At 37.4% G+C, this 16,008-nt stretch overlaps 1 protein-coding gene and 1 long non-coding RNA gene across 2 annotated transcripts; one reads left to right on the top strand and one right to left on the bottom strand.

The window, feature by feature from the left end:
* The first annotated feature begins 191 nt into the window (after positions 1-191).
* Positions 192-6,315, top strand: LOC136258277 (uncharacterized). Its single transcript, XR_010702719.1, has 3 exons — positions 192-290; positions 5,351-5,459; positions 6,107-6,315. It is a non-coding gene; the product is annotated as an uncharacterized lncRNA (long non-coding RNA).
* Positions 6,316-6,432: 117 nt separating this feature from the next.
* Positions 6,433-16,008, bottom strand: LOC136258275 (E3 ubiquitin-protein ligase TRIM71-like). The gene is made up of 2 exons (XM_066051613.1): positions 14,565-16,008; positions 6,433-7,400 (listed from the first exon to the last, which is right to left on the bottom strand). The coding sequence occupies exons 1-2, from the start codon at positions 15,953-15,955 to the stop codon at positions 6,551-6,553; spliced, it is 2,241 nt and encodes a 746-aa protein (XP_065907685.1). The 5' UTR covers positions 15,956-16,008; the 3' UTR covers positions 6,433-6,550.

Raw genomic sequence — 16,008 nt, 5'->3', positions numbered from 1 at the left:
AGGGAAAATTACTGTTGATAAACACTGAGGCGAAGCTAAGGGGTTTATCAATGGTAAATTTCTGATGGCTGAGGAGGAGAGGTGTATATGCAGTAAGTGCAATACACTAAAGTGAGCCATCATTTATATGATATAGCATGCCTTGTAAGTAACATACACTACATGAAATACTAACAGACCATATGCACACAGGATAATCAATAAAATGATCATTTGGACAACGCATATTTTTTACCTACTACATCTCAGTCATTGAGAATAACACAAAGAGGACAACTAGATTTAAATAGGTGAGTAACTTATAGTTTCAACTATATACTTAATATATCTTAATATATTAACTTATCAGGTGAGTGTGCCTAGAGTGATATATATCAACTTATACAACGACTGCGTCAGGTTTTGCTGATACATACACCCTTCACCCTCGGGCCTGCAGCCCTTGTGCTTCAGGTGTATATACATATCAGCGAAATCCCTCACAGCCGTGGCATAACTATTATATATCCAGTGGTTGTACTTGTATTGACTATTAGCCTACTATGGATCAAAGCTGTTATTTATTTATTAAGGTTTTTACAGCACAATCATGTACAAGTGCTGAAGGTCTGTAAGACACCTGGTCCTACAGCCTGTTTAAAGTTGTTACATTAAGTACATATGTTTGAAAAGGTGAAGAAAGGAGAAAAAAAATCATCACTGGCCTTGGGCAGCCTCGAACCAATTGACATTCAAACATTTAACCGGAGTCTTCCAAGCGGTCAGGATGTTTTCTCCTTGTAAATTTCAAGTATAATCCATAGGAACTCTAGAGAGTGACTTAAGTACCCCATTCGGAACCAAATGGACATTAGTTTTTACATTAGTTGTAACACAGGGCATTAGGGATTTTGTATGCCTTCAGCCATTGGGCTGTTGGGAATATCTCTCATGCCTTTGTTACAACTGTTACATGCATTATGGCATGACGTAGACTGTTCTGTTATTCTATATGTGCATTTTTGTTTTATTAGAATTCATTGAGTATAACATTGGTTCATGTACAGTAGAACTCACTGTCTGACTTATGCTGGTGAAGCATAATAATCATGTAGAAAAATCATGCTCACAAATGTTTTACCAAATGACCAAACTGGACTATACAATATCAAGATACATAATTATTTTAAGTAAAGCTTTTGGCAAGGCAGTTTTAGGTACACATGCCACCCATTTTTATGAAATGTATGACAACTTCCATCAGTCTGAAAACTATTCCCATTGTGGTAAAGAAAACAGTTGCATCAACTACAACAATAACCATCGTGGTAAGGTTTAAGAAGGTGGTGATTTCTAAAGAAAAGTGTGGTTACACATTTCCTGTCTTTGTAAAGATGGTTAACCACTGTATAAAATAAACACAGTGAATGGTTTATTGTTATTCTTTGGTTGCACATAAAAATGTTTATGGTTAATTCATAAGAATGTCAACACTAAAAAATTATTTTATGCTTTACAGTATATTATACTTCTTGTGGGTAGCTATTAAACAAATACAAGGAAATAAAAATATTAAGTTTGATTAAAGTATAGTATGGACAAGGGAGGTCACCTATGCCTGCAGACACACCCCTAGTCCCTGCTATGCTAAGGTGTACCAGTTTCCTGACCATACAATATATCTTTCCAGGCATTACATTATACAAACAAGTGCATAGTAGAGCAACCAAAAGTGTTAAATTTATCATTACGTAAATAAAATACCCACCTGACACTAAAAGAGCAGACCCATCATGGCCCCAGAGGACATTGTGATGCTGGTTCCTACTTTTTTTGTGAGAAAGTGCAAACCTACATGATCCTACTGTGCTGTGAGTATTATAGTATTCCTTGTACTGTGGTTTTCCTTGTTAGCTGACTATATTGTGGCTCCAATTGTAAGTTCAGTAACCTGTGCTAAGGTGTATACAAACAACAAGTGTGTAATAGAGCAACCAAAAGTGTAAAATTTATTATTACGTAAATGAAATTCCCACCTGACACTACCTAAGGACTAAGTTAGATCCATCATGGCTGCAGATGGCATATATAGTGATGCTGGGTCTTACTTTTTGTGTGAGAAAGTGCAAATCTTTATACTGTGCCGTCAGTATTATAGTATTCCTTGTACTGTGATTCTCCTTGTTAGCTGACTATATTGTGGCTCTAGTTGTAAGTTCAGTAACACGAGAAGTAAAAGCACCTTTATGACCTGTTATACAAAGAGAATCCTTGTGGTTTATTACATCATTTGCAAGTGCATGTCATAAATATGCATGAATGTATGTCATAAAATAAAAACTTGTGATTATTTCATTTAAGAGCACACCTATAGAATTTACTAAATGTGGAAAATCTGAAATCAACCATGAGTGGATTGAGTGCTACTGCTTATGGTGCATGGTCTGAACCAAAGCCTGCTACAGCAGAAACACAGGACATTGCTGAAAAAGTGAACATGCATCATACTTTGGTAGTACAAATGCAAGTGTGCTTGTGTGAATGTGTGAAAAAATGTATAATCATAGTACATGCTACATGCAACTTTTCCATATTCGTTAAGAAAGCAGCATTGGAAAAACTCAGGAGTATTTTGAGTACAAGGCCATAGAATATCAGAATCAAGTGGTGGCTGGGATGAAATTCAAAATTAAAAGTATGCAATGGAGCATTCATTTGTGTACTGCTAACAGGTACAAACAACACCTATGGTTATGATTAGGGATGTGGGTTACACTGGCATCATACAGCTTGACGTTAACGTTTATCGCAATTTGCAATTAATTTTGAGTTCAGTTTGACTGATGCAACCAACCTTGGCCAACAATAATAGAGTATAATTATATAAATCATGCAAGAGCAGTGCCGCGGTACATATTATGTTACACACTTAACTATACATTGAGCAAAACTATACGTGACTGGGCCTGTGAAAATAGGGATAAAATCTGCCTACTTTTTTTAGCTTTTCATGATTCATAACTTTTCATGGCTTTATGCCATGGCCAAGCAAGTTTCAGTCCTTATTAACCATGTAAGTGGCTATATGATAAAAGTTACAAAATGCAAATATTCCATTCCAATGCTCAGATGTGACCAGGTTTGTAGCAGGGTATAGTTTGTGCTCACATGCCCTATTTTCGCAGGCCCAGTCACATACATAGGATTTTTTATTCCTGTATTATGTGGATATTCACATGTATTTTACCATGGTAATATAGCTTAGTATTTTGTATCACAGCTTGTTCAATTCTATACAGGGCAGATATTTACATTTTGTCCTTAAAACTGCAGATATATAGTGCTGAGAATTAGAATTATCTTTTAAATAATATCCATAGCCTATACATATACACTATACATCGCATTATATTCTTCAAAGTAATTAAGTAAGTGATACTACTTGCACCTGTGACACCTATCCCAATACCCTCCCTTCAAAGAGTCAGAGATTTTAGTATTCGGTGTTATTGAACACTCTAGTGGGAGTTTTGCAACACCCTGATGAAGTGTATCAAAGCACCCCAAAGGGAGTCCCAGAAACATAGTTGTCAGTGTTGGGCAAGTTAGTTTTTAAAAGTAACTAGTTACATATTACTTGCAACTGAACTATTTAGTTACAGTTACATATTACCCATAAAATAAAGTAACTGTAATAATATTACATATTATATTACTTTGTGTCCACAGCCTTAAGCTGTCACGTGTGAAACTACCACCTTATCACGTGACATGATTGCGTTGTTGGGCAATGTGCAAATGTTGGTTATAAGTAAGAAGCTGGTGAATAAGCTTCATTCAGTAGGCTTCATTACTTCGTTGTGGCTAGACGTTACTCAGTGGATTACTAACGAGATTAGTAACTTCGTTACTTGTAGTAATAATAGATTCGTTACAGTAACTATATTACTTAGGTAACGCGTTACACTTGTAAGTAAAGTAACTTGAGTTATATTACAGGCCCGTAGCCAGGGATTTTGAAAGGGGGGTTCTTTTTGACCAAAAGTGGACCTTTAGTAAAGGTCCAAATATTGTGACTGTTCTATTAGAGTGGTTGACTGCTCTATTAGAGTATCTCGATCTTGCATTGCATTTAATCCATGCAATGAATGAGTTACTCGAAGCGCTTAATTTAGTTTCTTATTAGTGGTATCTAGTAAATTGTAGCTAATGGACTTTTGCTCCTGAAAATTTGGACTTGTATACCAAAAATTGTGGACCTTTTGGTTACATTATGGCCTTTTTTACTGAAATTGGGGACCTTTTTTCCAAGAGGGCGGTTCTTCAGAACCCCCCGAACCTCCCCTGGCTACGGGCCTGTATTACCTGTTTTTATAGTGTATTTCGTTGTAGCTATTACTTTGTTACCACAAAAGTAATAATATTACGTAACGCGATACACAAGTAGCGCGTTACTCCCAACACTGATATTTGTAGTTGGGACACCCAAAAAGGTGTGTTGGAACACCATTGTTTTTACAATGTACACTTCAAAGTAATCACGTGCATACAACATGTAGTACATGCAGAGCTATAATACAATAATTCTTATAAATAAAGAATCTTGCAACAATTGTGCTTAGTTGGCTTATAGCTACAGTAGATATTGCAGTGTTCTTTAATTACTAATAAACCTTCAGTTAAAATGAGTGCAGGTGGCGGAAAATGGTCTGATTTTAAACCAGCAACAGCTAAACACAGGAAATTGTTAACAAAGTTAGTGGTGCATTACTCTATGTATGCTGCAGCTATGTTCTTCTGATTATACAGGTGCAAGGAAAAATTAGAAATTCTATTATTTGAGTAGGGGATCATAGAAACAAAAGGCAACAAGGAGGTCATGTATGTGCACCTGCAGCTGTACTAATGGCCATTTAATTCCTATATACTTCAGCCATATGCAGATCTAGAGTACAATTATAGCCATGATCAAAATAGGTTGAAGGAGCTAAAATTAATGTGCCCTATAGTATAGCTGCAGGTGTAGCTAGAAGATCTCTCTTGTTTTATTGCCTTTAATTTCTATGATTCCTGCTCAAATACAATTATATAAATTTCTAAATCCACCACTCTGCAGACATTTTAGGGCTTGATAATATTGCTAAACTGTCACAAAAGAAAAATGAAGATTTTTTTTGGCCAGATAAGTCCAAACCTTTATGATGCCGGCCCACTTCACAGTACTGATTATATAGCTAGTATAGTTACAATAGATAGCAATATTCCTTATGTAGCACCTGTAGTGGTACGTTAGTGAATACACAGCCAACTCATTGTTTAAAACAATTATAATAGTACTAACCAACAAACATGATTATAATGATTTTTTCAGGTGAAGAAAGTTGCTGAGAATAAGATTGATTCTCAGAAGTGAAACTTGAAGTGTACAAAAGCATAAAGTACCAGACATTGGTGATTGCTGATTAAACTTCCGGATTATTGTAAGTAGAAGAATGTTTTTAGCTATGCTTTGCACCCTCTATTTTCTATGGCTATACCTGTACATTGCAATGAATAGTATAATTAATCAGTAATGGTAGTAGTGGTAATTAACTGCATAATACACAGGGGCAGATCCAGACTTAGACTTTTAAAAGGGGAGGTTCCACATTGCACATGATACTACCTAGTAGCAATATTTTCATAGCAAAAAAATCACTCTCCATGATCCAGTAGTGTTTCACTGTTGAATCTTACCATTAGAAATGCAAGAGAAGCCTTTAGCAGTAATTTTACGTAAGCGGTTATAATAACTTTAAATCACCGAATCATTTTAGAGGCACTTATTGTGCATGAAGACACTGGGGTAGCAGTTTCAAGTAATTTTAATTTCCAGTGAGAGGTATTGTATGTAAATAAAATGGGAGTTTTGCCACTATAAGTGTGTGCAATAAGCATTTCTTTAACTGATAAAAATAAGTTTTAGTTTACTAAGTATAACAGAATAACTTGCCAGCAGCTCATGAAGTAATATAAGGCTAGGCTTTTCAAAAAAGGAGGTTACATGGAACCCTGCCTATAAATGCTGTATATGTATGTATGTATTCAATAACTGTTTACGAAACTTTGTGCCTTTTGTGTTTTTCAGGTGGACTCCCCTCAATATGCTGAGCTCGTGGTGTATAAAAACCTGAGTGATGAACTGTCACTGACTTCTGCTAAACTTTTATTAAAGGAGTCCTAAGAAGACAAAGAAACATTGTCTTCATAATATGTTTTTGCTTTGTAGAGACTATAGATGTGACATTTTTTTGCATTCACCTCATAAAATAATTTTAGTATACATTCATGAATGGTTCTAATCCTCTGTACCTGTTATATCTTCAGGGACAAAACCGTTGTAGATTTGTGGCCCACCAAATTAAATTATTCTAGCTAATCTATTAGAATTAATTTTATGCATATATAATAGTGTTACTTACAAACATTAGTTTAATAGCTGCATAAGTACAACAGTCTAAATGCTATTACAGATCTGCGTATAGAAGCTGTACAAAACAATACTTACAATACTGATAACAAATCTACAATGTCAAGTGGTAATAACTTGAAGACGATGATTGCCATACTCTGTAACAAAGATAGTACCAACACTGTTGACTGCTATACCACGGATGTCATTAAATTGTCCTCTTTGACTTCCCCGTATTCCAAACTTAGTAATCAACTGGTGAGTAGGGCTGAATACTTTGAGAAAGTGATTAGCATGATCATTACTTATTATATAATCATCAGGAGTAAGACAAATGGCAAATGAACTGCTACAATTTATCTTCTTAATAAAGTGACCATCTTCACAAAATATAGTAATTCCTCCACCACTACTACTGTCAGTCACATACACTTGGTCACTGCTGTCTATGGCAATATAACGTGGACACTGAAACTGTCCTGGATTAGATCCTTTGGAGCCAAACTTGAATGAAAATGTGTTGCTGTTATCAAATACTTGAACTCTACAGTTACTACGACCCACCACATATAAGAGACCTTTACTATTGAATGTTAATCCTTGAGGATTATCAAATTGGCCATTTCCACTGCCACGGGAACCAAACTTTGACAGGTAGTCTCCTTGTAGAGTAAACGTCTTCACTGCATGATCATCCTTGTCACTCACTGCTATTACATTGTGACCAACAGCTATACCTAGAGGATTGTTTAGTTTACTGTCTCCACTTCCTTGACCAAATGTCCTAATTATATTCATATCCTTGTCTAGTATTATTACTTCATGATTGTCCCTATCTACCATAACAACATCATCATTTGTGGTGGTGGTAATATCCCAAGGCCACTGAAATGTCTTTCCTCCATATTGTGTGATTAGTTGACAATTTTGTATTTCAATTTTAGTGTAGTCTCTCGATGTTGCTGGCACTCTAAAACATTACACAATTGTAACACTACCATTACACCAGATATCCGAAATTGATTTTTTACAGTTTATAAACCAGGCAAGCACCCACAGCTGATGCAGGTTGACTGTGGACACAAGCCTCGTCTGTATGGTTTGGGACAAATGTTCCTTCTACAGTTATGTATGTCAAGTAGAGTGGGCTGCTTGCCTTCATTATATGTGACATGATTTGGGAAAACCGTTGATCTACGCACACCAATAGATTGTGAAATACAAGATTTTAAACATTTCAATCCAGTATACAGTAGCTCAAAAGCTAAGAGTTTGAAATATTCATCATGAATACAGCCAACCATAGCATTTATTTCAATTCAATCCATAGAAAACTAGTCGTTGATATAACCATGATTTTGAGCACCTTTTTCATGTCAGTATCAGTAACACAAGCACGTCACCATGGGTGGTGGTGGGCGGGTGATTGATATATGAATAGGAAATGGCCGAGAAAGTCATATGGTGTCTCCAGTCTTAATATTGGGCGTGTTTCAGCTGGCCAGTGGCATTACAAGGTGTCAGAATGTTCCCAGTGGCTGGAACACATCTCTAGAAATCTACTCGTGAAAAGCAACCCGATCAAACCAGAGGCATGGCTGTGGTGCAAATGTGTAAAGTATTGGTGTGGCTGTCTATTCATGGTGAAAAGTGAACTTTACTAGTGTGTGCGTATAGATCAACGATTTTCAAAAATTTGGTCACCTTGATATTTCAAGTGAGTCAAGTAGCAAACTATGGGGCTTAGCAGACATGACTTTACATACATGTATGAAAGCTTTGTCAAAGCTATTGGATCTCTTGGAGAAATGATAAATCACTGTTGTATGTGTTTGATTTTTAAAGTAAGGTACAAATCCTTGAAATTGATCCACTATACTACTAAGACTCATATAAAAATGCATATTTAACCCTAAAAGGTGCATAAGCCACTATAGTGGCAAAATTAAAAAAAAAAAAATGAAAATGCATAATGTTTAAGTAACAACAACAATCACAGATATTAACCCTCTCACTGCCACCACCACCTTATGTAGGCTTGAGCCAATTATGCCTTGAAAATTGCCTATTATGCTTTTGAGCAGTGCTCAAAAATCAAAGCCTATTATGCTCAAAATTATGCTCTCAAGATTATGCTCGAGCGCTGACTGTTTTATTAGAGTATATCTGCATTTCCTGACTGCTGTATTAGAACTGCTCTATTAGAGTATCTCAATCTTATTTCCATAAAGTGTGAATAATCAGTCAAGAAATGGTAAAAATAATAGCACTACAAGGTGTTTGATATGAAATAATGTGCAGTGTGTTCATGTTGTGCAGTATTGTTGGCACGCGCATTGCACATTTTAATTAAAATTCTTGAAAATCGTCCTATTATGCTGGCATAATGCTTCATGCTTTTGCTAGCCTATTATGCTCGAAATTATGCCGGTATAATTGGCGCAAGCCTAGCCTTATGGCAGTTTCGATATATAAATGCCCATAGCATCACATTCTAAGAACTCTGAAACTTCAGTTGAGTGTTTTAGTAGCTCCTGCGCTTATCCTGTAGTGGCCACGCCCTTAGGTGAACAGGAACAGGGATAACCGGTCTCTCGCGCACTATCGCATGGTTAGATGATTCAATCGCATACTTTCGGAATGTCAATACCAAGCATTGTAGACGATTCTTCGAAATGATAATGGCACTACCAATGAAGAGAAACAGTAAGGAGAAGGTTGGGGTGATGTGTTGCTACTTTTTTTACGCATCAAAGCAGTGACCTCGTGTCTGTATATGCATGCGCACTTGCTTAAATGCTGGAAAACTAGACTTGGTGATCATCACTTCAACTGTAAACAGGTTAGCTATGTTTATTGTGTTATTATAAACAGTCCTAGCCTGTAAAGTTAGTAGTGAAATTTCACGTTTGGTTTCACTTAGGTCGATTTTTTCACTTTGAAGTTATATAATGCCTTTGTGGTTGCTCTTGTGCAAATAGCAACTCGATAATTGGATTCCTTGTTCTATAGCAAGTAAATTGATATATGTGACTGGATTTCGGAAAAACAATCCAAATCACACATTAAAAGTTTTGAGATAAACGGTTTTAAAGAATTAAAGCCAGCATAACTCTCCAAGGATAGCAAGCACGCATATGAAATTTACACAAAAGATGCATCAATCTGTTACCCTTCGGGCCACTTCCAGTACTTGTAGTTGCTTGTAGAGTTTCCCGCCAAATAAGATAGAAAATCTGAGCAGTTGGACGAGTGAAGTAGTATCACAAGTGCTCACAAAGGGGTGGGGGGTGGCGGGGAGGGAAAGAGATAGACCTCAAAATGGAGGCAGACCATGATTGGAGTCCAGACACGAGATTACAGGGCTGTGCTGGCTCCTTAGTGGCTGATATGTAGCAAAATCAACAGAGAACACGTCTGGCCAACATTATAAGGCTGTCCACCAGTAAACCACTGGTTCTTGCCATGCCAAGTCCTTCACAAGGCCTGAAACTGCCATTTGAGCACTCCACACCACCCAGAAAAGACGTCTGTTAAAACCAGCCTCGTGTAGTTTGAGTAGTACTGAGGGTCAAAACTAGTAGTACGATAGAGTAGCTATCCACTGGTGGTGTTAGTTTGATTTTGCCTGATGTGCGATTTGGATCGGTTTTGTAAAATCTGGTCACATATAGTTTTATAGGATTATATGGCATGGTGTGTAAGTTATAGCAGTTTAGAAGCAGTAGATTGGAGTGGAGGCCTCTACAAACTTGGCGGTGAGGGGGTTAATAACAATACTGTTTTTCTCATTGTTTCATGGTCTTCTTTGCCTGATTTCAGTTGAAAATCTGTCCTTGATTGACAAGAATCACCAGCAAAGCATCCGCTTTGTGAAGATGACACAGGTAACTGATCTTAAAGTGATTTATTGAACGCAACATTGTTTGAACAGATTATATAAACTTGTATAGATCAACAATAAACTTTCTACATGACTAGAATCTATAGAGTTCACTTTCTTAAAATTTATACCCGTGTTTAAAAATTCGTGATGTGGTGAAGGAACACTGCAATTGGTGAAGCTTGCACACCATTTTATTCTTTATGACATCGGCATTCCAAAAATCTAATCTGTGTGACCTTCTGTATAATTATGGGCTTTTGATCGATCAATATCAATAGTGGCTTATGTGGGCATGATGCATGAATTTTATAAAGTTTTAAATGGCTTTAAGAGTTAAGCAATAAGCTTGCCCTGTATAATTTGTGACCGTCTCAGCAAAAACCGGATTTGTTTGCACAACTTCCATTGTTTTCTCAGCATTATCTGCAATGACCACGGAATGGATCACCAAAGTTTCAGCTTTCTGTGGTGAGTAGTTTTGAGATTAGAGCGCTAGACAGTAGGAAGAGCAAGACAATTGATTTGTACGGCAACTATACTGCTACAGGCACTTACAATACTGCTCAAATGTAATGTCCTTCTTGTTAGAGCACAAGCAACTAACAAATGAGCTAATTAAAAGGTGTGGCACCTGTTTCGCTCGCAAGTAGTCATACTGTTTCATTTGGGATGAATACTTGCGAGCAAAACAGGTGTCATTCATTCCCTTTAATTAGCTCATTTTTTAATCGCTCACACCCGTGCGAGAAGACGTTACATTTGAGTGGTACCGTACATTTGCAGCCAAAACTTCCATTAGTATTAGTCTCCAATGTTGCAATTTGGCTTAACATGTTCACCATGGATTAGCAAATCAACCAAGGTAAACTATAAGACAGTGTTAGCCCTGTAGTCACTTACGCATATGGATATGAAGGTGGTATAGTTGAAGAAATAACAACGATCTTGTTTACGTTTACTGCATCATAAACAAATGTACGTGACATGCATACTGTTTTCGGATACAGAAACAAAATAATTAAACTCTACATGTGACTAGTAGAAGTATTTCTAATGCTGTAACTCTATGTAATGGGCTGAAAATAGGTGAAAGCAAAGTGTTATGGCCACTTCACTTTCAAGTCAGTACTTGAGTCTACGATGTGTGCATTGTATGTACTATGTTATGCCAAAAGGCATATTTTGGGACAAAGCAATGTCGAATAGGAAAAAATCAAGCCAGTAGCCTTAGCCATTATCGAGTTACGCTTGTCCAAAGGGGCAGGCAGTTAGTCAGTAGAAAATTCCATTAAATAAAAATAAAAATTTTGCAATTATCTATTGGAAGCATTTAGGGTTGCACTGGAGGCATTTTAAGGCTTGGTTATACCAAACTAATACTGCCAAGGCACCAGGATGGTACTGTGAAGCTGGCTTTTGGATAATATTTTTGGTCCGAAAACCCAAACCTCTATGATCCCTAATATACAGCATTCCCGCACAGTATGATACCCTGAACTCTTGGTGGTAGGGACAACAATTTGTCCTTTTTACATGTATCATCATTAATAACTCATTTTAAAAATGAAAAAGTTTATTTTTACCACATCATAAATAAGCACTCTTATTTCATGCGCCTTTTGGTATATGAAAACAAAACAATAATCGTTTTACTCTCCATGAACATGCAGGTGACTATCTTTTGCTTTACTCAATCATGTGTTGGTAGGCTAAAAAAGCATGTACTGCAGAGATGATTTAAAAGAGCAGTCACATATACAATGTTTATAATAAAGAATATACAAATAAAATAGCTCCAAAGCCAGTCACCTAGGGCTTGTTGAGTAATCGTGGTGTAACTGTTATATTCTACACCCCAGTAGATGAAACAATTATAGATAGCAATTTATAGTGAAACAGCACCTGTTGAAGATCAAAATCAGTAGAAATCCTTGATGGATTAGATGTTTCAGACTCTTCAGTGATGCCACGCCCATCTACTCAAAATTAGTGAAGGAGAATCGAAAATCCTCCTTACTCAGGTGAGTAATTCTTGGTTGATTTAGGCTTACCATTTACGTAAGGATTTCGTGGAAATAGCGTGGTATATCACTTAATATACAAACTTTGGTATATATCAGTTATTTACCACAGTGCAGTGCTTTTGATCTCATGTATATATATGTGACCGGATTTGCGAAAAGGGGTCTTCCACACACATCCAATTCTATGAACTCAGAAGACCATAACTCTATATTCACATAACATATTAACCTTAAACTTTCTCCATTCACTAAGCTATGTTGTCACTCAATACTGACCAAATTTCAAATCAATAACCATTTTTAATCTGAAGTTGTAATACTATCGTTCACCTATTGTTTCACTGCTTTTTATTGTTTAGATTCCTACTTATCAATTATGTGACCGGATCTGCAAAAACCCGACACAATCACGCAAACGTAATTTTCCAGTATAATGTATTGAATACAATGAGTGAAATATTTGCATAATATTGAATAATTCCATAAATTTTTGAGTGCCTTTTTCTTAGTGAAGGAAGGGGCTACCAATATAAATCTGGATAACATCTTATTTGCCTACTCAAGAGGAGTTGGAAAATCTTTGTTTCAAGTCAGTAGACCAAAGGATATGCAAGATATGGGTGTTCGTTTGCATCACATCGAAGTGATTGTACGTGATTGATCTTTTTTCACAAATTTCACCTTTGTATACAGTGAAGAAGGGTGATAGAAGGACACACTTACCCAGTAATCGATTCCCCTATTAATGGCAAACACGCTGGTGTGAATTTCAACTCTGTACGTCATTTAGTTTGTAAGTTACAACTGTTGTATTAAAATTAGTAAGTGCCTGTGATTTATTTTCCCTATACTTGTTGTACAATCGATCTTTCTGTTGTTGCTACTTAAAGGGCGGTAACTCTGAAAGTTATTGTCATATTATGAAATTGAAACTTTGCCAGAGGGTACACTTGGCTAAGCAAATTACAAATATTAGGAATTCAAAAATGCATGATTATGTTGGGTTTTCTCAGATCTGGTCACATATGTGACCCAGTCTGGGAAAACCGGTCTTATCGCCTATGTAAAAGTATCGAGAAATGCCAGTTTAAAGTATTTAGTGTGTTGTAACTCGCTAATGGTTGAAGCTATGTGTACCAAATTTTCACACGTTTTACACCAATTCCTTACCTTTCAGAGCATCCACTGTGCTAGTAGCCAACAGCTAAATTTCCTGCCATTTTAGATAGTTTTTAAACCGAGGTTGACTGTATCAGGCAAGCTCCAAAAAGGGAAGGAGGTGGGGCCTGGAAGGAGGGAAAGAGGCTGTTTAAAAATTGAAAAGGAAGGTGTAGGGATAATTACAGGTAGGCCATGTTATGGGCCATTCAGGTCTCAAAACTGGCTAAAATGAAAGCACATTTACAGCACAGGTCTTTATTCAACACCACGGTGATGTACAGTCACTTACAGTGAACCCCAGGCTGGCCAGAGCTCCATTTGAGCCCCAGACCACTTGTACGGATCTCCACTGTGCTTGGGAAAAGCAGCCAGCAAAAGCAGCCCACTCAAATCTAGCTAATTTTGGTAATGGAATTTGATTTTTTTCCTTACTTTGGCCCCTTTTCTGTTACACTTATTAGCTATAAGTCATTAAGTCTGAGTCCTTGTAATTAGGTTAGGTAATCCTAAGGCTGCAGCACAAGTTGCTGTCAGACTTTCAGTGCCGGTCACTGTAAACTGTAATAATAAATACTTTAAGTAGGTTTAAGGAAGAAAATCCACCCGTCCTGGAGGAAGACTGAGTATGGCCCCGACTAGACATTGAATGACCTGCAGTTCGAATCCTGGGGTTGGAGGGATTTTTTCCTTTACTTTGGCCCCTTTTTGGTTATTCCTTATTAGCTATAAGTCATTAAGTCTAGTCCTTGTAATTAGGTTAGGTAATCCTAAGGCTGTAGCACAAGTTGCTGTGCAGACCTGCCGGTCACTATAAAGTGTAATAATGATAGTTTATTTATGTAGCTTTGTGCTAATGGTGAAAAATCAAATCTGCTGACATGGGCAATAAGACTAGTTCTTCCAGATCCAGTCATTATACTAGTTTCTTTAGCTTTTTTAATAGCATACAGCTTTACACCTGTAACTGTTCTATTAGGGTGACTGCTATATTAGAATATCTCGATTTCAGGAAAAAAATTTAGAGAGGTCATCAACACCTGATGTATACATTGATTTAACTCACTGAAATGGACTCCCAGGAATAGTTTCCCCTCCCACTTGCACAGACACAGTGTGACTCCGACCAAATTTACGAACATACGAAGCTTCATAACTGCCACCACCAATTTCTCTGATAGTAGCTGACTCAGAGACCTGATCCTTGTTGTCGTATTGCACTACTACATCTAATTCTGTGGAATTGCATATGTCATCACCCAAGAAGTCCTTCAATTTTACTGTAAAGCAATTATTTTTGTCAATTGGCACTATCTCCTTTAAGTCCGCAACAAAGCATTTCTGAGCATCACAAAATGACCCTAGTTTGGAAATGCGATGTGTCACTTTATCAAAGCCTTTGAAGCTGATGGGTACTTGTTCCTTAATGATGGGACTTAGCTTTGTCTTGCTCTTCATTTCTTTCAGTTTATCTCTTCGATCCAACATTGATCTTTTCATGGCCAACACATCCTTGGTAAGACCTCGTTGCAGCTTGCCATCGATGAAACTCCAGCAGCTCTTCAAATGGGTTAACAAGAAACACAGTTCATCTTCCTGCACAGCCAAGCCTTTATCCCTTCCCTCTGTATCCTGTGTGATGTGTTGTTGTAACTGTCTCTTTCGTTCATCTAGTGCGGCATGAAGGGTATGAAAGACATCATCCAACTTGTGCAAATTTTCTTCCTTTCTGTTCTTCACATCTTGTCTTTTGCTCTGTACTTCATTGATGGCTCCTTGTACGTCATCTATTAGTTTTTGGATACCAGGAAGAGCTTCCTTCAGTATCTTCTTCTCACCATTTACAACATCTGAAATCACATCATAGTCATGGTCCTTGTGTTTTTTGACAATGCAGTCTCGACAGATTAACACATCTTCACACCTGCAGTACAACTCTAGTGGTTTAGTTGGGTGGATGCGACACACCTCAACCTTCTCTGGTAAGATGGATGGAATATTAGTAGCACTGCCTAACTCATTCAATGAAAGTAAATTGTGCGTGTCAGTGGCCTTAAATCGTCGATGCGCCTTCTCACAAAAATTACATAAGAATATAGCACACTCGCTGCACGACGATGTAGCCACTTCTCCTTCAATACAATTTTGGCAGATGGGGGTGACTTTCTTACTGCTCGCTTGTTCTTGTAGACGCACGATCTCTACCAGACGTACGACTGAAAAATGCGATGGTAATTCTTCTACAGCTCGTGGAGTGGATAGCGCAACCTTTCCTCTACACAGTGGACACTCGAGCTCTTGCTTCGAAGCCTCCAAGTACGGCAATCGATCCAACCATTCTTTAAGACAGCCCGTACAAAACGAATGAAGACAAGGGAGTATCTTGGGATTGTTCAGGAGATCTTGGCAAACTGCACAGGTGAGCTCTTCTTTCACCTTTTCCCAGTTAGTCGCCATATTTTTCGCTGTAGGGTTTACCCTTAGCTTTCACGGTTCAAACAGCTGTTACC

This window comes from Dysidea avara, chromosome 6, assembly GCF_963678975.1.
Source record: "Dysidea avara chromosome 6, odDysAvar1.4, whole genome shotgun sequence".
NCBI lineage: Eukaryota > Metazoa > Porifera > Demospongiae > Dictyoceratida > Dysideidae > Dysidea > Dysidea avara.
Note: the sequence above shows the minus strand (reverse complement) of the source record. Positions and strands in the feature narration are given on the sequence as shown.

What these genes read in the sequence shown, in the direction of transcription:
- LOC136258275 (XM_066051613.1), bottom strand. Translation starts at nt 15,955, where the DNA reads ATGGCGACTAACTGGGAAAAGGTGAAAGAAGAGCTCACCTGTGCAGTT. An exon ending in ATTCCTGGGAGTCCATTTCA is followed by an intron (nt 7,401 to 14,564) that starts GTGAGTTAAATC and finishes GTAATGTTTTAG; the next exon opens with AGTGCCAGCAACATCGAGAG.